The sequence below is a fragment of the Schistocerca nitens genome, chromosome 7, assembly GCF_023898315.1.
Source record: "Schistocerca nitens isolate TAMUIC-IGC-003100 chromosome 7, iqSchNite1.1, whole genome shotgun sequence".
Classification (NCBI taxonomy): Eukaryota; Metazoa; Arthropoda; class Insecta; order Orthoptera; family Acrididae; genus Schistocerca; species Schistocerca nitens.
The window spans coordinates 380,929,973-380,952,441 of record NC_064620.1 but is presented as its reverse complement, the minus strand read 5'-3'; the positions used below and the strand labels follow the sequence as shown (position 1 = coordinate 380,952,441).

At 38.1% G+C, this 22,469-nt stretch overlaps 1 protein-coding gene across 2 annotated transcripts in view; it reads left to right on the top strand.

Annotated features, from left to right (window-relative positions):
- LOC126194915 (polyphosphoinositide phosphatase) overlaps nt 1–22,469 on the top strand; it is a 187,387-nt gene that overhangs the window by 16,484 nt on the left and 148,434 nt on the right. For both annotated transcript variants that reach the window (XM_049933287.1, XM_049933286.1), the window contains 2 exons: nt 8,498–8,705; nt 12,615–12,745. In XM_049933287.1, the coding sequence (XP_049789244.1) occupies nt 8,498–8,705; nt 12,615–12,745 (339 nt within the window). The remainder of the gene's footprint in view (nt 1–8,497; nt 8,706–12,614; nt 12,746–22,469) is intronic.

Sequence of the window (22,469 nt, the reverse complement as noted above, 5' to 3'; positions counted from 1 at the left end):
GAAACTTCAACTGAGAAAGCTTCTAAATACGAGACTGTGTTACTGGCCATTGATTATGTTCAGCAAGCAAAATGTTTAGTACTGCTGATTGACACATACAAAAATAACAGTTATGGCATCATTTTAATTTTTGAAGTATTACTTCTTTCCACAGGGAGGAGAGAGTGATAGACTGGGGAAGGTTTTCCACCCTATCCTTCTCTTTTTCCCTAAAAAAATGCTGGCTTGACTTCATCCTGTTTTCTTCCTATTTATATTTGATGTGACTGAACAAGATATAAGTGGCACAAAAGACAGATGGTTCACACCATGGGTGGTGACAGAGTTAAGGGAATATTTTAGGCTGTTGTGAAGAGAGGAGATGTGAGAGAGGAAATGCTGATGTAATCCACAGTTGGTGTTGCCAAGCAACTTGCACCATTTAGCTCCACCACACAATTATGATGAACTACTGCTAGGTTGCAGCAGTAATGGAAAAACAAGACATTCGATGCAGTGTTCCGGACCAAGCCAATATGTGATGGAGGGGCCCAGTCACCACCTTTTCTTGTGCCACTTAAACCTCAATCTCATCTTTTTCCATGTATTTCTGATGTACTGTGGTCAGCATCAATATCAGATTGTCGAACTTTTAAATTCAAACACTGAGTCTTGAAGAATATGCTCGGTCATAATTGAGGAAATGTTGTCCATTTACTGCTAGTGAACTTTATTGGCTGGTGACTTGTGGAGTCACACAGTAGCCAGTGCCGCCACGACAGCCACCACGCAATACTAACACACATAAAATGAGCTCATCTACTGGAAGTGTGGAGAAGTGACCCTTCAGGAGTGCTGGTAAGGGTGAAAGTATTGTGTGAAGTGCTGAAAATATACTCTTTGTGCAGATGATGTGCTATGACAGAGATTTCACACAGAAATAGAACAAGGGTTTTGCGATAGCACATTTTAAAGACTGTCATGTTCAAATCTGACATGATGCAGTTGCAACAACTACATACAGAGCTCATGTATATACTTTCCACCATGTACACCACACACAGTAGATTGTAAAGATTGGCAGCAGTGATAAAGGGCATGAAGCAAAACTGTAGCACCTGAACTTTCTTTCAGATTTAAATTTTACACAATGTACATAAATTCCCTGAGATGACTTCTAATAAGATTGTAATATCAATTGGGGAAGCAAACTCATTTTTCCACATCTGTTTCTCTCTTACAAAGTGTGGCTCATAAGAAAAGTAATAAATAATAACAGCAATGGTGACAAAGTATGTTATTAAGCAGATGTCCACTAGTTTATGGCTTAACCACTTAGCTGATATGGTGTATTTGGTTCAACATGTTCATCAATTTTTTGCTTTTTCTGGATGAGAACAAAGTATGATCTCTCAAAAACATGTGTTTTAAATGTATGATTTGTGGTCATAGCATGTCGGAAAATAGCTCGATTACCTTTTCTCGAGATACCAATTTCAATTTTTCAATGAGTTTTTACTTGCTGTTACACATCTGTGACTTTTTAAGAACTGATGAAATTCATTACCACATATTATTGTATAAACATTGTATTGTACATTTAATTTCCTTCACTTAGACAGATTTTATGCAAAGTATTGGAGAGGATTGCGATTTTTAATCATATATGCCAATTACATGTGTTTTTGATCATATTTTGGGGGGTTTTGACATTTTCCTCACTTCTGCATGTTCCTCAATTTTACGTATTTTAAGTCTGGACCACACAAAACTTAAAATAGGGGTTTCATTGTTTCAGTTTTGTTATTGTTTTGAACAGTGCACAATGTTTGTCATTCTGCTACCTGGTGACGGTACAATATAGGTCCATGCTCGGATTACCACACTACCAAAACAGCCGTTATTGATTATATAAAGACTGGAGCATAAATTAAATTAGGGCCATTGTTGTCAAAAGTGTTTTCTAGGAAAATTAGAAACTATTTGCTGGTCCTGTTGCATCTCATCACTATGCTGTCTGCCCCCAGAGGGGAGATACTACTAGAGGGACCTTAATGATGAGAGCAGATTTTGTCTTGGTTTTTGTGGTGGCAGTTTCTGAGAGTGGCAGTGAGCAAAAGAGCAGCAATTATGAGTGAGTCTCAGATAGCAACATAGAGAACCAGCTTTGGGCATAACAGTGTGACAATAATTGTAGCCTACAGTGACTGTACAACACTGATGCTGAGGAAACACTGAACAGTGCAAGATATCTCCCTGTCATAATTTGTTGCTATTCTTGCTATTCCTGGGAGAGCATAATGAAAACTTGTTTTAATTTTCTGTATTACAATTTCTTCCATTCAGGAAAAAAAAAGTTCTAATGCTAGGGTTATTTTTAAGCTGTTTCAGAAATTCAGTGACTTTTAACTGCATGCAGTCGGCCTCTTGCCATGATGAAAAGTGACTTTTTCTTTCCTTTGGTGTCCATGCCACCAGGCACCTGAACACTATTGTCAGTGTTTGAGGCACTTCTTGCTTACTTCTTCTTAAGATACTTTAACTGGTGTCATAAACAATAGTAATATCAATAACAGGCATGTTGTAGACTTTGTAATATCACTTTTACCACACACAGACTTTTCAGCAGAACAGTACTTTGCCATCTGACTTAAATCATGACACCTCACGCATCAAGGTACCACAAAGTGGTCTGTCACTGTTTTTGTGTTGTGTGCCTTATATATTTATTGCACCATTTGACTAAAAAATGTAGGTTGACAGGGCATATCATGAGGCAACAAGAAATAGTTAATGTTGTGATGCATACGTTTGGAGATACAGGAAGACTGTAGAGGCCAGCTAAGGCTTGGACAAAGTAAGCAAGTGGACATAGCCTGCAGTAGTTATGCAGAGATGATGAAGGTGCTTACATGTTATAGTCTGTTGTGGAGAACTGGATCAAACCAGCTACTGGACTGAGGTAACAACAACAACAAACAAATTGTTCCATCTCACTGAATTTCTTCTTCAATTCCACTGATATTTCAACAACAAGGTAAAAAGTTTGCTTTTAACAGAACATGCATATCAGTAAATTGTGTTACGTGACTGTTGTCATTCTGTGGTGGTTTAGGCAGGGTTAATTTGATCTTGTATCATAGCCGCAATGACTTTTATGTTTACTGATCATGATGCTGATGGATCTTTCCAGTCATCTCAGTATAATCTTTTATGTAGCTCCATATCACCTTTATGCTTCGTCAGTATGGTTGGCTCTGGTTTATTCTTTTCCCTTCTGAGGCATCATTGAAACCTTTTAGTGGCTTTGGTTTATTCTTTTCCATTCTGAAGCATTGATTGGCTCTGGTTTATTCTGTCATTTTGAGGCATCCTTGGAACCACTTGACGGTTTATATACTTGTATTGTCTTTATGCTGCTTTCGTAATATTCAGTTTGTTCAGTGTGTAAGCCTTGAGCTGTACTGCAAATAAGCTTCTCTGAAAAACCTACAGATTTCTATAAACAGAAAGAATTCCACTGAGTTATGTGGTTGCCAAATCTCTTTATGGAGGAGTCAGGAAAGCAGACTTTGCCTGCAACATCTAATGGTATATACAGTCATGGTGAGAAATGGTAATGCGGTTTCCAAAACCACTTGAACAATGTCCATGCCAGAATTCAGTTCATAGCTAAGGGGAAAAAAAAATCCTCTTGGTTGTGTCAAGCATAAAGCAATGACAAAAACTATAACTTTTGTTGGATATGAACACACATTACTGTAGCTAACTCTAGATCTAGTGTTAGGTGACAAAGTCATTGACAGAGTAACAATTACAAAATTGCTGGAGATCCGTGTTGATGAAAACTTAAATTATTATAAGTAAACAATAAAACTTGCACAGATGCTCAATTCAGCCTAGTTTGCTCTTACAATTATCACAAACATTTGCATCTCAGAAGCTGTCAGGATGACATTTTTCAGCTATTCTCAATCTCTTGCAATATGTGGAATAAAATTTTGAAATTCCACCAATTGCTACCTAAAACAATTTTTTTCATTACAGAAGAGTGCTATCGAAATAATAACAGTCAATCGGTCAGTCAGTCCTCTGCAGGCTCCTGCAAACCCGTATTCAGACTGCTTAAAATACAAATAATATCTTCACCACACACACACACACACACACACACACACAAATGTATTTTATATATCATGGCCCACATTGCAGATTTTCAGACAAATGCTGATATTCATAACTACAATACCCAAAATACCACAGAATGCCATACTCGACAAACAAAAAAAAAGAACACACAAAGGTGCATGTCACATACTGGTATTAAAGTTTACAACAGACCTCCTGTCTACAGCAAAAAGTTAGGAGAAAAGAATAAATTTCAAGCAGAATTTAAAAAAAAAATTCTCCTCCAACAAAATTTTCACTCAGTAATTGACTATGTTGGCCAATAACATTTTTCTGATCTCATTTATATAACACAAAACTGATAATACTGTCTTCCACTCCTTAACTTTTTTTGTAAGATTTACAGATTTAATGGACAGCCATTGTTTAATGCAACATATTTACTGTGTCGATGTTGTGTATAAAAGAATTTGCTGGTTAGAGAGAACAAAAGTAAAGGCCTATGAAAAACAGGCTAGCAATTCATAACAACTGAAGCTTAATGTTATAAATTTGCGTTAATATGTATTGTAAGACTTCATATTATTTTGTGTGTACTTTGTATATGTATCTGTTTGACCCATTTCCTTATAATGATTTCACGTAAAATTTGTGTGTACATCTGGAAAGTACTCATACAATATTTGTTGTCTGTGGATGGGTAAATAAATAAATAAAATAAAAACAAGTAAAAAATATCTGCGTAAACTTACAAAATCATCACCAGGCCTATACACTATGTGTTGTTGGTACCCTTGCAATCTCTACAAGACAATTTTTTGAGCTGCAGCACATCTGAAAGGAAATGTACATCTAGAATGCAGCCTAAAGAAAAGGAATTTCCATTAAAGAATATTAGTATCGTTGCATACAAGAAAAATCAACAGACATTTATTACTAATTATACGAAGGTGAGTCAAATGAAAACGTTAAATTTGTAGTGACAAATCGAAATTTTGCGCCATTATCCTGTAAGTTGGTAAGTGTGCTACAAACAGCGTGCAGAATGGCCTGTAGGTGGCAGCATAGTGCAGATGCACACATACCGTCGCAGTATCAGTATAAAGATGGCTGCCCCACTTGCGACTTGCACCAGGGAAGAACAGCTTTCTGTTATTCGGTTTTTGCGTAGTGGAGGTGTGGAACCTATTGAAATTCATCGACAAATGAAGGTTCAGTACAGTGATGCATGTTTGTCACAGCAGCAAGTCTACAAATGGAGTAGGAAGTTCGCAAATGGTGTGACTTCAGCGGAAGATGCTCCTTGTCCAGTTCAGGCACAATAAGTTGTGACTCCACAGAACTCTGCAGCAGTTGAAGCCATAGTGGAGGAAAACTGCCGAGTGACACTGAATGACATTGCAACATATTTGCAGATTAATCATGTGTCAGCACACCACATTGTGCATGATGTGCTCCAGTTTCACAAAGTGTCTGCAAGATGGGTGCCACGGCGGCTGACTCCTGAAATGAGAGAACGACGTATTGATGCTTGTGAAGAACCTCTTCGGCACTTTGAATGAGAAGGTGATGGCTTCCTTGCAAGAATTGTTACAGGGGACGAAACCTGCATTCACTTCCACCAACCGGAAACAAAGAGAGTGAGCAAGGAATGGTGCCATTCCTCATCACCAAAACCAAAGAAGTTTCGAACAGAACCATCAGCAGGAAAGATTATGCTGAGTCTCTTTGGGATGAAAAAGGCATCATTTTAGAGCATTACGTGCCTAGAAGGACCACTGTCACCAGTGCATCATACACAGATCTCCTAAAAAATCATCTGCAGCCTGCAATAAAATCAAAGCAATGTGGATTGCTGTTGGCAGATGTCCTTTTGCAACATGACAATGCAAGGCCCCACACTGCCCATACAACAGTTGCAACAATCACAGACCTGCATTTTGAGTGTCTTCGTCATCCACCATACTCACCAGACCTTGCCCCCAAGTGATTTCCATATGTCTGGACCACTCAAAGACACAATGAGAGGAAAGAAGTTATGTTCTGATGAAGAGGTACACCACGCAGTGCATGAGTGGTTGCACAGACTACCAAAAGAATTTTTTTCTAAAGGAATTTATGCACTTTGTAGGCGCTGGAGGACTTGCATTGAGCGTGGGGGAGATTATGTTGAAAAGTGATTCAGCTTTGTACCACTTCTGCATAATAAACAATATTTTTAAAAAATTTTAAGGTTTTCATTTGGTGCACCCTCATAAATTCATCAATAAAAGAGAGACACACCATTCACACACACAAGCAAGCGTATCTCATGCACACGACTGCCAACTCCAGCGTCTCAGGCCAGAATGCAACTATCAGGTGGGATGCAGGCAGCAATGTGGAGGGGCAGGGAATGGGAAGGGTTAGTAGTATATGGGTGGGGAGAGAGATGAGTGCTGTCTTGTGGATTGTCGAGGGACTAGGCTGCGTAAAGGCACAGTGTCAGGAGGTGGCGGGGCACCAAGTTGCGGAAAACATGAGCAAAAAAAGGAGAGGAGTGGGGGAAAGATGGGCAGATGCACTGCAAATAAACAGGGTGGGAGATGAGAATGGGGAAGAGATGATAGGACAGAGGGGTGAAAATTGTTGGGTGGAGGGTGTGGGGACAGGTTACCGTAGGTTGAGCCAGGATAATTATGGGAACAGAGAATATGTTGTAAGGAAACTACTATCTGTGCTGTTCAGAAAAGCTGGTGGATGAGGGGAAGATCAAGACGACTCGGGTAGTGAAGCAGACATTGAAATCAAGTGATTTCTTCTTTACAATTAGCAGTAGTCAGTCTTTTCCTACATTGTTGATATTCGTACCTGGGGTTTCCATTGTTTGGGTATTGTAACTTTCAAATTAACAGTCTTTCACCTAATTGTATTATATTCATTTTACAACTCTTATAAGCACAAAAGATTATGATGTATGGTCTTTAATGATAATTAATTATATGTACAGTCTACAGAAATAGCTGCTGTTAAATCCATTAATTTGAAGATATATTTTATCTGTAAGATGTTTATTTGCTTTATTAAGGCTTCATGTGCTTCAACTTCACTAGGATAAACAAGAATAATCAATCAAAAAAATGACATTCAATTCAAACAAAAACTGAGAGCAAACAAATAGGAAATATCAGAAACACATCTCTTCTTTGCTGCTACGGAACTTCAGTGCTTCAGCAATGTCACATTGATTCAGTGTCATCCACTACAGATTTATTACTATGTCTCTTTCACCACATGTTTGACGTTTCCTTCTTAGTTAAGAAGTCTACAGGAAATAATTTGTGTGTGTTATATATAACTGGAAAAATAATTCATGGTTGTACAGCCAGATATTGATGTTCAATGAGACTGCCCATTGGGCCCCAAGATCCTTCTGTACATACATTAATTATATTGTCATTAATTATGTCATGATAAGCTGAAGAGTTGAATGAATGAATGAAAACTGAGTAAGGATTACTTCGCCATTGTCATTGTGGCTCAAGAAACCAGTTCATAAACAAATTTTATGGTGTGTAAAGAAGTATATGAAGATAGTAACTGTTCTCGAAAGAGCAGCTACTGTTGATGATCATGCAGCTTCTCTAGAATAAATGATAATTAATTGAAACCCTCAGCTGCTAACAGGTGTTGTTGACATACCTTGATGGGGACAGATGAAAATGTGTGCCCTGACCGGGACTCGAACCTGGGATCTGCTGCTTACATGGCAGAAGCTCTATCCATCTGAACTACCGAGGGCACAGATGAATAGCGTGACTGCGGTGGCTCAGATGGATAGAGCGTCTGCCATGTAAGCAGGAGACCCTGGGTTCAAGTCCCAGTTGAGGCACACATTTTCAGCTGTCCCCATCAAGGTATGTCAACAACACCTGTCGGCAGCTGAGTGTGTAAAGACATTTGTGAGCTTCAAGCTTTGTGACTGTGGAGATCTACATTGAAAGATATCTCTCTCTCTCTCTCTCTCTCTCTCTCTCTCTCTCTCTCTGTGTGTGTGTGTGTGTGTGTGTGTGTGTGTGTGTGTGTAGAGCTCATCTCCTTCAATTTTGTTTCTTCTCTGTGTTTTCCACGTCTTTTGATGGAGGTTTCTAAGGAGGACACCATGTCATTGAATACTGCCGTCACATTACTGTACCTTCCTCTTTGTACTTTTTGTGGCTGAGCATAGGGGAATCATGATAATATACAATATGTGCTTGGTTCATGTACGTATTATAATGTGATATACTGGTCATAGAAATTTACATAAACATTGTAAGATTTTCTTTATAAAACAAATGAGTTGTTATGCTAAGATACGTGATTGTATGTATTCCATTCTATGTTTTTGTTTTTTTCCCGTTCTCTGCAGGTTTCATAAGATTTCTGGAAGGCTATTACATAATTTTAATAACAAAAAGACGACTTGTAGCAGTTATAGGACATCACACAATTTACAAAATAGAAGACACTAGCATGATATACATTCCAAATGATGGTGTAAGAATTTCCCATCCGGATGAACCAAGATATGTTAAGATGTTTCAAAATATTGATTTGTCCAGCAACTTCTACTTCAGGTAATTCCTTAACTTTTTTCCAGATGTGCGGAAAAATCTTAACAATGGCTTTATTGTGAGTGTTAAACATTGTAGGCATAATTCATAGCTATAAGTCAAAACACACACACACACACACACACACACACACACACACACACACACACACACAGAGAGAGAGAGAGAGAGAGAGAGAGAGAGAGAGAGAGAGAGAGTGAGTGAGTGTTACAGTTTCAAATATGTTTCAGGTGTTTAAACTGGCGGGGGGGGGGGGGGGGGGGGGGGAAGAAGATATCACCACCTGTGTAGCAATATTCCAAACATTAATAACCCATGGCCACAAGAAGTCAACAGAATCTGTATTTGATTGTACAATTTAATCCATGCACTTTCTGCAAATGCTCGGAGGAAAATATTCAGTCAGTGGTTAATACAGGGCAATTAAAAATGGTGGTGAACTAAATTTCATACTTTGATATTTAATGAAGTATACATCATATGTGAAAACTGTAGTATCTTCTCTGGCTCTACAGCCCTTATGAAGTATATGTGGGCAATGGTCTTAAAGCCTTATATGGATAACTAATTTAGCAATGGGAGACAGGAGCCTTGAAGAAGAAAGCTGTATTCCCTGGTACTAGTCATTGTTTAATTCATTAAGAAATATCCTTGGTCTGGCTCATCCATAAGTAATTTTAGCTTTGCAACACTCTGAAATTCATAACCAGATACAGGCTAATTACTTACAATTGCATGTTTTTTGTGTTTGCTCTTCTGTAAGCCATGTGTTTCCTCATAGACCTCTTGGTAGTCTCTCCCATATTCCTACCAGTTTATTTTAATCTGATGAGTCCTCCATTTTCCTTGAAAATCTGGAGGCTTTATCAATGGGATAGACTAATATTTCTATTGACTTGTGGACATTCATCCCCCTGCTCATTGGGTTAGCTTTTATTATCACATACCAGTGTTACAAAAAATTTGCATACACCATTGTGAAAACCCAGTGGCTCTTACAGTATTCCTCAATGCTTTGCTCTGCTCCTCACATTGTTCATTGCCATTCTCACCAATTGTGCCAGATTCTCAGGAAATTCATTTTTCTTTTGGTAGAATATAATCTCCTCCTATGCACACAGTCATATGCAGCTTTAAAATTGATGAAATGGTGTGTCCAAATTCCACAGTCAATTATTTTCTAGTATTTCTCTCTAGGTAGAGATCTCATCAGTTGCTGTCTTCTTTGGAAGAAATCCACACTGATATAGACATTTCTGTTTCCAAAGATGGTGAGAAGATCAAAAATGAACTACTCACCATATAGTTGAGATGCTGAGTTGCAGGTAGGCACAACAAAAAAGACTGTCACAAATAAAGCTTTCAGCCAGTATGGCCTTTGTCAAAAATAGATAACACACACACACACACACACACACACTTACACACACACACACACACACACACATGACTGCAGTCTCAGGCAACTGAAACTACACTGTGAGCAGCAGCACCATTGCATGATGACAGTGGCAACCGGGTGGAGATAAGCTACATTCCATCCTGGATTTTCCATTGTTTGAATAATGAAGATAGAAAATAAGGAAAGGAGTAGAGGGGGAAAGGTCGTATAAACGTGTGTCCGAAAATACATTGTTGCCATGGCAGATGGCATAGTCGAATGACTGTTCCTCTGACAATGTTCCTCTGACAATGTTCCGTGTATTCCTAGCATGTTGCAGATGATAGGGATAGTAGTGGTTGTCATGCAGGATACCCACACTTGTACTTTGGCTTACACCATGTTGGTGGGCCACTTGCCTAGATCTTGTACTATGGTTCGTTTCAATATCCTGCAGAACCTGGTTTTCCAAAACTGGTGTACACACAGTCCACATTCTTCCTGAATGTTTGTCTGTCTGAAAGGACCCCTGACCACACAAAACCCAAAAAGGGCTTTAAATATTGTGTGATGTGGTTGGTGTCTATGAGAGTACTGGTACTGGTATAACTGTGCCGCCTCTCGACCGTTTCCACCTGCTTGGCCACACAAAAACACCATCTTGGCTTGTTCCTGGCTTGAATAACAGGCCATTCTGCTGCTTACAGTTTGCTATGTCAATCACACTACCTGCAACATATGAGGAACACATGATACATGGTCATAGGAACTGCCATTCATCAGTGTCATCTAACATGGCAATGATGCATTTCCAGATACATGTTCATAGGACCTTTTTTTCCTTTTTTCCTCCATTTCCAATCAGGAATCCATCGTTGCTGCTTGTTGGTTTTTATTAATGTTCACCCTGTATATCATTGACAAATTCTGAATATCTCTGTGCCAATGGTATTAAGATCTGTCGAAACTTAAAAATGAAATTCTGTCTACATCTACTTCTAAATCTACATCTACATAGATAGTCTGCAAGCCAGCATAAGATGCATGGAGGAGGGTGCTGTGTACCACTACTTATCATTTCCTCTTCTGTTCCATTCACATATAGATCGAGGGAAAAATGATTGCCTGTATTCCTCCGTATGAGCCCAAATTTCTCAAATCTTATCTTCATGGTTCTTACGTGTGATGTATGTTGGCAGGAGCAGAATTGTTTGGCAGTCAGCTTCCAATGCTGATTCTCTAAATTTTCTCAATAGCATTTCCTGAAAAGAGCACTGCCTTCCCTCCAGGGATTCCCATTTGAGTTCCTCAAGAATCTCTGTATCACTGAAGTTTTGTTCAGACCTACCAGCAACAAATCTCTCACTCTTGCTTTTAGGAATAAATCTTTTTTGCAGCAGAGTGACTGTGAAAGGTGCAAAGTGGTTAAGGCACTGGAATAGCATTTGAAAGATAGGATATTCAAATCCTTGACTGGTCATCCATACTTAGCTTTATTCTATAGTTTCCATAAATCATTTATCGTGAATGTTTGGATGGTTCCTTTGAAAAGGACATATCTGGTTTCCTTCCGTATGTTTGTACTATTGCAACTTGTTTTCCTTGCCCAATAACGGCAAGACATGAACTAGACATAAAACCTTACTCTGTTTCCTTTTGCTTTGTTGTAAGATACAGTATATCAGTAGTCATGTCTTCATAAAAAAAAGAAAAGTTCGTAACCTGTTGTTAGCAGTATGATGCAAAACACATTCACATTCATCTAGTCCCTTCCATAATCGAAGTACTGAATGGGGATTTTGCAGGTTTCAAAAGGGTATATTGTGTCCATTGACATTCCGACTTAGGTGACAATTATTTTGATGTGAAAATTTAAATGTTGCAGACCATTATCATCTTGTTCCATATTTGAAGCCTGTATTCACAAAATTCCACAAACATTTCCTTGTTCACTTGACAGTTGATACCAATTGTATGGAGTATGATTTGAACACCTCCTCATTACATTCTGAGGCAAATGTTTGCAGTAGGGCAAGTTATCTACTTGCTCTTCAAAGTCCTTTCTGAGGTGTATACTCAAAACATTTCATAATTCGTGTGATGTTCTCTTCTGATACCCAAGTTTACATACAAGTTTCATTCCAGTCATAAATGCTCTTGTTGCCAGTGGAATGTTGAAATGTGGATAGAAGTCATGCTACTCCATGGTTGCCAATTTGGTTTTACTGAATCCATGAATGAAAAAGGAACTGAGATCCATTGTAACTAACATGCTCATAATTGAAGTTTCTGTGCACCACGGGCTTCATAAGTGCCATTGAATCAATTTATATCTCTCAATCTGTCACACCAATACTGTATCTATAGTTCATATCTTTTCATTTTCTGGTGATAGAGTGCAGACTTTTACAGTTTTATTTGAAATGTTTTTTTTTCAGTTTATAATTTCAACTAGTGCTCTGCATTTAATAGAATAAAGAAAGTTACAATGTACTAAAAACTATAACGGAACTGTAAAATCCATTTTGCAGCTATAGCTATGACATAACACACACACTGCAAAGCAACATGACTCCGCCACGTAGTGTTATTCCAGACCATGAAAGTTCTGAGAATGGTGAATGGATGTTTGACACAAAGGGTAATTCACACCAGTATTTTGGTGAGTATTTTATTCTCAGCACCTGAAATGTGTCAGTAAGTTATAGCACTAATAACAGCAACAGATCTGCTGTTTTATATTGTGCTGTAATCAATAAATTTACCACTGAAATAGAAATATTTGATTGATGAGGAATATTACTTGCTGCACCTATCAAGACTTAATTCAGGAAGAGATACTAAATTCTAAATGTTGTTGTAAGTGCTTTAGCTTATAAGTACCTCATGTTGTATTATTTCTGGTAAAAATATAACTACTGTATTTATGATTTTCTTTTTTTATCTGTGTGATTGTTACAATGTGTGGCCTTAAAAAAATGCAAAATAAGTGTGGCCTCAACAAACAAGCAACTGTCAAGAAGGTCTCAGATTGATTTCTTGTGTCACAGCACAACTAAATTGAAGTTAATAAGATAAAAAAATAAATAAATGGAACTTAAATAATAATGTGTTGCCTGCCCACAACTCACTTTCCAGAGATTGTAGAAGGAAGTGTAGGATTTAATGTATTGTGGACAATGAGGCAATCAGAGACGCAGCATAAACTAAGATAGGAGAAGGAAATTTGCTGTACCCATTTGAAAGGAACTATCTGAACATTTACCTTGTGTAATTTAGTAAAACAACACAAAAACTAAATCGTAATGGCTGGATGTGGATTTGAACTGACGTCTTCCTGAATATGAGCTTATAATATAAATGGATAGATAAAAGATCTACTCACCCGGCAGCAGCAGGGGAACATACACAAACACAAAGGAATTTAACTTTTACTGGCTTTCAGAGCCAGTGGCTCATTCTTTTGACAGAAGAGTTGGAGGGAATGGAAGAATGGTGAAGGTAAATGACTGGAGAGGCTTAGGGAAAGGGGTACAGTTAAGAGAAAAATCACCCAGAACCCGTGGTCAGGGGAGACTTACAGGATGGGATGAGAAGGAATGACTCATTTCAAGACTTATTTATCTATCTGTTTATATTATATTATCAATAACTGATTATTTTCATTGAATATGAACTTAAACTGTTAACCACTTCACCATCTCACTGAGTGCTAAAATTAATATAGAACATTAAAATCATATAAAGGTGTACTAATTTCTTTTTAAAGGTCTTGAGGTAGTGAAATCAGTGGAGCTTGCAAATAAGATAAAAGATATATCTATGTCACGCAGTGATAAATTAGTATCCTTTAATGTCTGCAGTTTGAACATAACAGTAGGGGAATGTATTGATTTTCTAACAGCATTAATGTGCAGGTCTATTGTCAACTCTGTGGAACTAAATGACTTGAGACTAGCCACTCAGACATGCTTAGTACAAAGCTATTTCCAGTTCCAAGGGACTCTGTATAAACAGTTAGACGGCTTAGCTGTCGGGTCCCACTTTGTCCACTTTTGACCAAAATATTCATGTACCATTTTTAACAACATTTTTTGAATAAAGAACCTTTTGAGTGCAAATATTAAATATTGATTTAGATATGAGGATGATGTGCTGTCTATGTGGACTGGCAGTACAAGACACTCAGTACATTTTCACATAACTTAAACAATCAATATAAAAATATTCCATTCACAATGGAGATTGGCACCAAATCCATAAACTTCCTAGATCTAACAGTTGACATCAGTACACAGACACGTTGTTTCAAAATTTGTAGAAAAACGACCCTGCCATGAACAATGGACCATGCCATGGGTGGTGTGGCTTGCGTGCTTCAGCGATACAGATACCCATACCATAGGAGCATCCACAGTGGAGAGGTATCTGTTGAGAGACCAGATAAATGTGTGCTTCCTGAAGAAGGGCAGCAGCCTTTTCAGTAGTTGCAGAGGCAACAGTCTGGATGCTGACTGATCTGACCTTGTGACATCAAGCAAAACAAGCCCTGCTGTGCTGGTACTGCAAATGGATGAAAACAAGGGGACACTACAGCCATAATTTCTTCTGAGGGCATGCAGCTCTACTTTATGGTTAAATGATGATGGTGTCCTCTTGGGTAAAATATTCCAGAGGTGAAATAATCCCCCATTCAGACCTCTGTGTGGGGACTACTCAGGAGGATGTTGTCATCAGGAAAAACCAAACTGGCATTCTGTGGACCAGAGCATGGAATGCTAGATACCTTAATCGGGCAGGCAGGTTAAAAAATTTAGAAAAGTGAATGGATAGGTTGAAGGTAGATAGTGGGAATTAACGAAGTTCAGTGGCAGGAGGACCAGGACTTCTGGTCAGGAGAATATAGTATTACAAATACAAAGACAAATATGGTTAATGCAAGAGTGGGTTTAATAATTAATAAGAAAATAGGAATACAGGTAAGCTACTGTGACCAGAATAGTGAATGCATTATTGTTTTCCTAGATAGACATGAACCCTAAGTCTGCCACAGCAGTAAAAGTTTATATGCCAACTAACTCCACAGATGATGAAAAGATTGAAGAAATGTATGATGAGATAAAAGAAATTATTCAGATAGTTAAAGAAGACAAAAATGTAATTGTTATGCGTGACTGAAATTTGATAGGAGGAAAAGGTAGAGAAGAAAAAATAGTAGCTGCATATGGAATGGAAGAAAGAAATGAAAGAGGAAGCCACCTGGTAGAATTTTGCACAGAACATAATTTAATCATCACTAACACTTGGTTTAAGAATCATAAAGGAGGTTGTATATATGGAAGGGACCTGGAGACACTGGAAAGTTTCAGATTGGTTATGTAATTTTTAATGCAGAGATTTAGGAACCAGATTAAATTGTAAAACATTTCAAGGGGCAGATGTGGACTCTGACCACAATTTGTTGGTTATAAACTGTAGATTAAAACTGAAGAAATTGCAAAAAGGTAGGAAATTGAGAACATGGAGCCTGGATAAGTTGAAAGAACCAGAGGTTGTTGAGAGTTTCAGAGGGAGCATTAGGCAAGAGGTGACTCACACAGGGGAAAGGAATACAGTAGGAGACGAACGGGTAGCTTTAAGGCAGCAGAGGAAGGTAAAAAGACAAGACCTAGTAGAAATCCTTGTATAACGCAAGGGATACTGAGTTTAATTGATGAAAGGCAGGTTAAAAAATTTAGAAAAGTGAATGGATAGGTTGAAGGTAGATAGTGGGAATTAACGAAGTTCAGTGGCAGGAGGACCAGGACTTCTGGTCAGGAGAATATAGTATTACAAATACAAAGACAAATATGGTTAATGCAAGAGTGGGTTTAATAATTAATAAGAAAATAGGAATACAGGTAAGCTACTGTGACCAGAATAGTGAATGCATTATTGTTTTCCTAGATAGACATGAACCCTAAGTCTGCCACAGCAGTAAAAGTTTATATGCCAACTAACTCCACAGATGATGAAAAGATTGAAGAAATGTATGATGAGATAAAAGAAATTATTCAGATAGTTAAAGAAGACAAAAATGTAATTGTTATGCGTGACTGAAATTTGATAGGAGGAAAAGGTAGAGAAGAAAAAATAGTAGCTGCATATGGAATGGAAGAAAGAAATGAAAGAGGAAGCCACCTGGTAGAATTTTGCACAGAACATAATTTAATCATCACTAACACTTGGTTTAAGAATCATAAAGGAGGTTGTATATATGGAAGGGACCTGGAGACACTGGAAAGTTTCAGATTGGTTATGTAATTTTTAATGCAGAGATTTAGGAACCAGATTAAATTGTAAAACATTTCAAGGGGCAGATGTGGACTCTGACCACAATTTGTTGGTTATAAACTGTAGATTAAAACTGAAGAAATTGCAAAAAGGTAGGAAATTGAGAACATGGAGCCTGGATAAGTTGAAAGAACCAGAGGTTGTTGAGAGTTTCAGAGGGAGCATTAGGCAAGAGGTGACTCACACAGGGGAAAGGAATACAGTAGGAGACGAACGGGTAGCTTTAAGGCAGCAGAGGAAGGTAAAAAGACAAGACCTAGTAGAAATCCTTGTATAACGCAAGGGATACTGAGTTTAATTGATGAAAGGAAAAAATTTAAAAATGCAGCAAATGAAGCAGCTGAAAAGGAATACTAACATAAAAAAAAAGATTGACAGCAATGGCTAGAAGACAAATGTAAGGATTTATAAGCATATTTTATTAGGGGAAAGATAGATACTACCTTAGAAAAATTAAAGAGGCCTTTGGGGAAAAAGAGAAGCAGCTGTATCAAGAGCTCGGATGGAAAACCTGTCTTAAGCAAAGAAGGAATAGCTGAAAGATGGGAGGAGTATGTAGAGGGTCTATATACGGGAGATGAACTTGAAGACATTATAGAAATGGAAGTGTGCATAAATGAATATGAGAAGGGAGATATGATACTGTGAGAAGAATTTGCTAGAGCTCTGAAAGATGTGAGTGGAAACAAGGCCCCAGGGTAGGTGAATTCCGTCACAGTTACTGATAGCCTTGGAAGAGCCAACCATGAAAAAACTCTTTCATCTGGTGTGCAGGTTGTATGAGACAGGCGAAACACCTTCAGACATCAAGGAGAATATAGTAATTCCATTTTCAAAGGAAGCAGTTGCTGACAGATGTGAAAATTACCAAACTATCTGCTTAATAAGCAATCGTTGTAAAATAGTAAGATGAATTCTTTACAGAAGAATGGAAACACTGGTAGAAGCAGACCTTGGGGAAGATCAGTTTGGATTCTGGATAAATGTACAAACATGCTAGGCAGTACTGACCCTACAGCTTATCTCAGAAGGAAGGTTAACTAAAGGTAAACCTATGTTTATACCATTTGTAGACTTAGAGAAAGCTTTTGACAATGTTGAGTGGAGTACTCTTTCTGAAATTCTAAAGGTAGCAGATGTAAAATATAGGAATAGAAAGGCTATTTACAACTTGTACAGGAACCAAATGGCAGTTATAAGTGTCAAGGGGCCTGAAACGGAATCAGTGGTTGAGAAGGGACTGAGTCATGGTTGTACCCTGTGGTTGATGTTATTCAGTCTGTACATTGAACAAGCAGTAAAGGAAACCAAAGAAAAATGTGTAATAGAAATTAAAGTTCAGGAAGAAGAAATTAAAGCTTGGAGGTTTGCCAATGACATTTTAATTCTGTCAGAGACAGCATAGGACTTGGAGGAGAAGTTGAACAGAATGAACAGTGTCTTGAAAGGAGAATATAAGATGAACATCAACAAAAGCAAAACAAGGGTAATGGAATGTAGTCAAATCTGGTGGTGCTAAGGGAATTGGATTAGGAAATGAGACACTTAAAGTAATAGATGAGTTTTGCTACTTTGACAACAAAACAACTGATGATGGCTGAAGTACAGAAGATATAAAATATTGACTGGCAATGGCAAGAAAAACATTTCTGAAGAAGAGAAATTTGCTAACATTGAACATAGATTAAGTGGTAGGAAGTCTTTTCTGACGGTATCTCTCTGGATTGTAGCCCTGTATGGAAGTGAGACGTGGCCAATAAACAGTTTAGACAAAAAGAGAATAGAAGCTTTCGAAATGTGGTGCTACAGAAGAATGTTGAAGATTAGATGGGTCAATCACATAACTAATGAGGAGGTACTGAATAGAATTGTGGAGACAAGAAATTTGTTGCACAACTTGACTAAAAGAGGGGGTCGGTTGATAAGACACATTTTGAGGCACCAAAGGATCACCAATGTAGTATTGGAGGGAAGTGAGAGTGTGTGTGTGTGTGTGTGTGTGTGTGTGTGTGTGTGGCAGGGAGGGGGGGGAGGTGGGGAGGGGGTAAAAATCATTGAAGGAGACCAAGAGATGAATACAGTAAGTAGATTGAGGAGGATGTAGGTTGCAGTAGTTATTCAGAGATGAAGAGTCTCACACATGATAGAGTAGCATGGAGAGCTGCATCAACCCAATCATTAGACTAAAGAACACAACAATAACAGAAAACTACTATTAGACACAATAATACCTTCTTGCTCACAACACCCAGTAACCCACAAACGTGCAGCTTTTCACTAAGTGGTACACCGTCTCTTATGTGTTTCCATGTTCAAAGATGATTTCAAAGCAGAGTTAGGTACAATAAAATTTATTACCTCAACCAGTGGCCACAATCCTGTCCTGATAGACCACATCTTGCATAGGAAACAAAAATTGAAAATTATGCCCCTCTTCTACACTTCCTGTGCTGCCCCTTCCACTGTTGGCAGGAAGTGGTGTACAATACCATACCTAGGACAGGTATCACAGGTTGTATGAAAAACACTGACATTCTGCAACAATAGGATTTTCTGTTGTGTGAAGATCACTGCAGCCCAATGTATTTTCAATGGCAAAGGTAAGACTAAATTATTAGACAATACTAGGGTACACAAAATTACTTACCCCGATTGTGATAAGTTTTTTATTGTTCAATCAGGCAGAGACATAGCAATCAGGCTGGCTGAACATGAACACAGCTGGAGGTTGCAGAATTATGACTCCATATTTGTACTGAGTGACGACCACAGCTACCAGTTACAGTTCCATGTACTTCACTTACCAAGCAAAGACCAAACACTCAACCTGCTGTGAGCTCTGGAGATCAACATACATCCAGCCGACAGTTATGATTTAATATTAAATGACCAAACACAGCTTAATACTACCTCTCTTCCGAACTTTGCATAATCATTTCAGTTTTCCATTAGTTCCCACACTGTTTTTCCTTCATATTCTTCCATTTTCCTGCCTTTATTAATTTCCTTTCATTTTATTGTGATTGTCTGTTTATTCCATAGATTCTGTTGTTACAATTGTTAATTATTTCTTTTAACCGGTTTCTGCATCACTTTCCATTGCAGTACTGCTTGAAGTACTAATTTTATTTTATTGTGTTTGTTTATTTAATGTAAACTATTATACAGGCAAAGTTTTCCAGTGTAGCATTAATGTTTTTCCCATTTTTCTCCCTTTATATATATTTATTGGTCAACGTTTTACGTTTTTAAGTTGTATTACCATCAGTGTTATAGATGTCATTTAGTATGTTTTTGTGACTCAGTTTAGATGAATAACATCTTTTATAGTGTTGTTTACAAGCTTTGTAACTTCTTTGATGATGACAGTCAGTTCAAGTCTGATGATGGCCTTGTAAGCTGAAAACTATTTAACCTGAATAAATTAATCCTGTAGAATATACACAATATACTGCTTTTCGTTTATTAATTACAGTCCACAAAATCTTTTGTGTACTGTAAAAAAAACTTAAAAAATATCAAACACTTTTAGAAAGATTAACTTCTTTCTTTTAAAAAACTTTTAGAAAGCATGCACAACTGACTGCTCCAACTAATAAGGCTACATACCTTACACAACATTCAGTCTGTCGTCAGTAAAATTATGTCTCTGTATATATCATTGCACTACTCAATATATTTAAATAATAAATACACCAGACAAGTTTTGCTTATGCACTGGTTCATGTGTCATGTTAAAATATACTGTTTTTATTGAGGTAATTAGTGAATAATTGGTTATAATTCATCACCCATCATGTACGTCCTTTTTAACTAGTAAAAACCATGCTAAAATTTATTACCGCCACATAAATGATATATGTTACTTAATGAGAATTTCACAAGCTTTCTTGAGGTGTATTTTGCTTTGTGATATGTAGTATATTATTGTGACTCAGCCCCCCCATGAACCATACACCTTGCTGTTGGTGGGGAGGCTTGCGTGCCTCAGCGATACAGATAGCCGTACCGTAGGTGCAACCACAACGGAGGGGTATCTGTTGAGAGGCCAGACAAACGTGTGGTTCCTGAAGAGGGGCAGCAGCCTTTTCAGTAGTTGCAGGGTCAACAATCTGGATGATTGACTGATCTGGCCTTGTAACACTAACCAAAACGGCTTTGCTGTGCTGGTACTGCGAACGGCTGAAAGCAAGGGGAAACTATGGCCGTAATTTTTCCCGAGGGCATGCAGCTTTACTGTATGGATAAATGATGATGACGTCCTCTTGGGTAAAATATTCCGGAGGTAAAATAGTCCCCCATTCGGATCTCCGGGCGGGGACTACTCAAGAGGACGTCGTTATCAGGAGAAAGAAAACTGGCATCCTACAGATCGGAGCGTGGTATGTCAGATCCCTTAATCGGGCAGGTAGGTTGTTGTTGTTGTTGTGGTCGTAAGTCCTGAGACTGGTTTGATGCAGCTCTCCATGCTACTCTATCCTGTGCAAGCCTCTTCATCTCCCAGTACCTACTGAAACCTACATCCTTCTGAATCTGCTTAGTGTATTCATCTCTTGGTCTCCCTCTACGATTTTTACCCTCCACGCTGCCCTCCAATACTAAATTGGTGATCCCTTGATGCTTCAGAACATGTCCTACCAACCGATCCCTTCTTCTGGTCAAGTTGTGCCACAAACTTCTCTTCTCCCCAATCCTATTCAATACGTCCGAATTAGTTGTGTGATCTATCCATCTAATCTTCAGCATTCTTCTGTAGCACCACATTTCGAAAGCTTCTATTCTCTTCTTGTCTAAACTATTTATCGTCCATGTTTCACTTCCATACATGGCTACACTCCAATCAAATACTTTCAGAAATGACTTCCTGATACTTAAATCTATACTCGATGTTAACAAATTTCTCTTCTTCAGAAATGCTTTCCTTGCCATTGCCAGTCTACATTTTATATCCTCTCTACTTCGACCATCATCAGTTATTTTGCTCCCCAAATAGCAAAACTCCTTTACTACTTTAAGTGTCTCATTTCCTAATCTAATTCCCTCAGCATCACCCGACTTAATTCGACTACATTCCATGATCCTCGTTTTGCTTTTGTTGATGTTCATCTTATATCCTCCTTTCAAGACACTGTCCATTCCATTCAACTGCTCTTCCAAGTCCTTTGCTGTATCTGACAGAATCACAATGTCATCAGCTAACCTCAAAGTTTTTATTTCTTCTCCATGGATTTTAATACCTACTCCGAATTTTTCTTTTGTTTCCTTTACTGCTTGCTCAATATACAGATTGTATAACATCGGGGAGAGGCTACAACCCTGTCTTACTCCCTTCCCAACCACAGCTTCCCTTTCATGCCCCTCGATTCTTATAACTGCCATCTGGTTTCTGTACAAATTGTAAATAGCCTGCCGCTCCCTGTATTTTACCCCTGCAGGTAGGTTAGAAAATTTAAAAAGGGAAATGGATAGGTTAAAGTTAGATATAGTGGGAATTAGTGAAGTTTGGTGGCAGGAGGAAGAAGACTGCTGGTCAGGTGAATACAGGATTATAAATACAAAATCAAATAGGGGTAATGCAGGAGTAGGTTTAATAATGAATAGGAAAATAGGAGTGCGGGTAAGCTACTACAAACAGCATAGTGAATGCATTATTGTTGCCAAGATAGATACGAAGCCCACACCTACCACAGTACTACAAGTTTATATGCCAACTAGCTCTGCAGATGACGAAGAAATTGAAGAAATGTATGATGAGATAAAATAAATTATTCAAATAGTGAAGGGAGACGAAAATTTAATAGTCATGGGTGACTGGAATTCGGTAGTAGGAAAAGGAAGAGAAGGAAACATAGTTGGTGAATATGGGTTGGGGGTAAGAAATGAAAGAGGAAGTCGTCTGGTGGAATTTTGCACAGAGCACAACTTAATCATAGCTACCACTTGGTTCAAGAATCATAAAAGAAGGTTGTACACATGGAATAAGCCTGGAGATACTGCAAGGTTTCAGATAGGTTATATAATGGTAAGACAGAGATTCAGGAAGCAGATTTTAA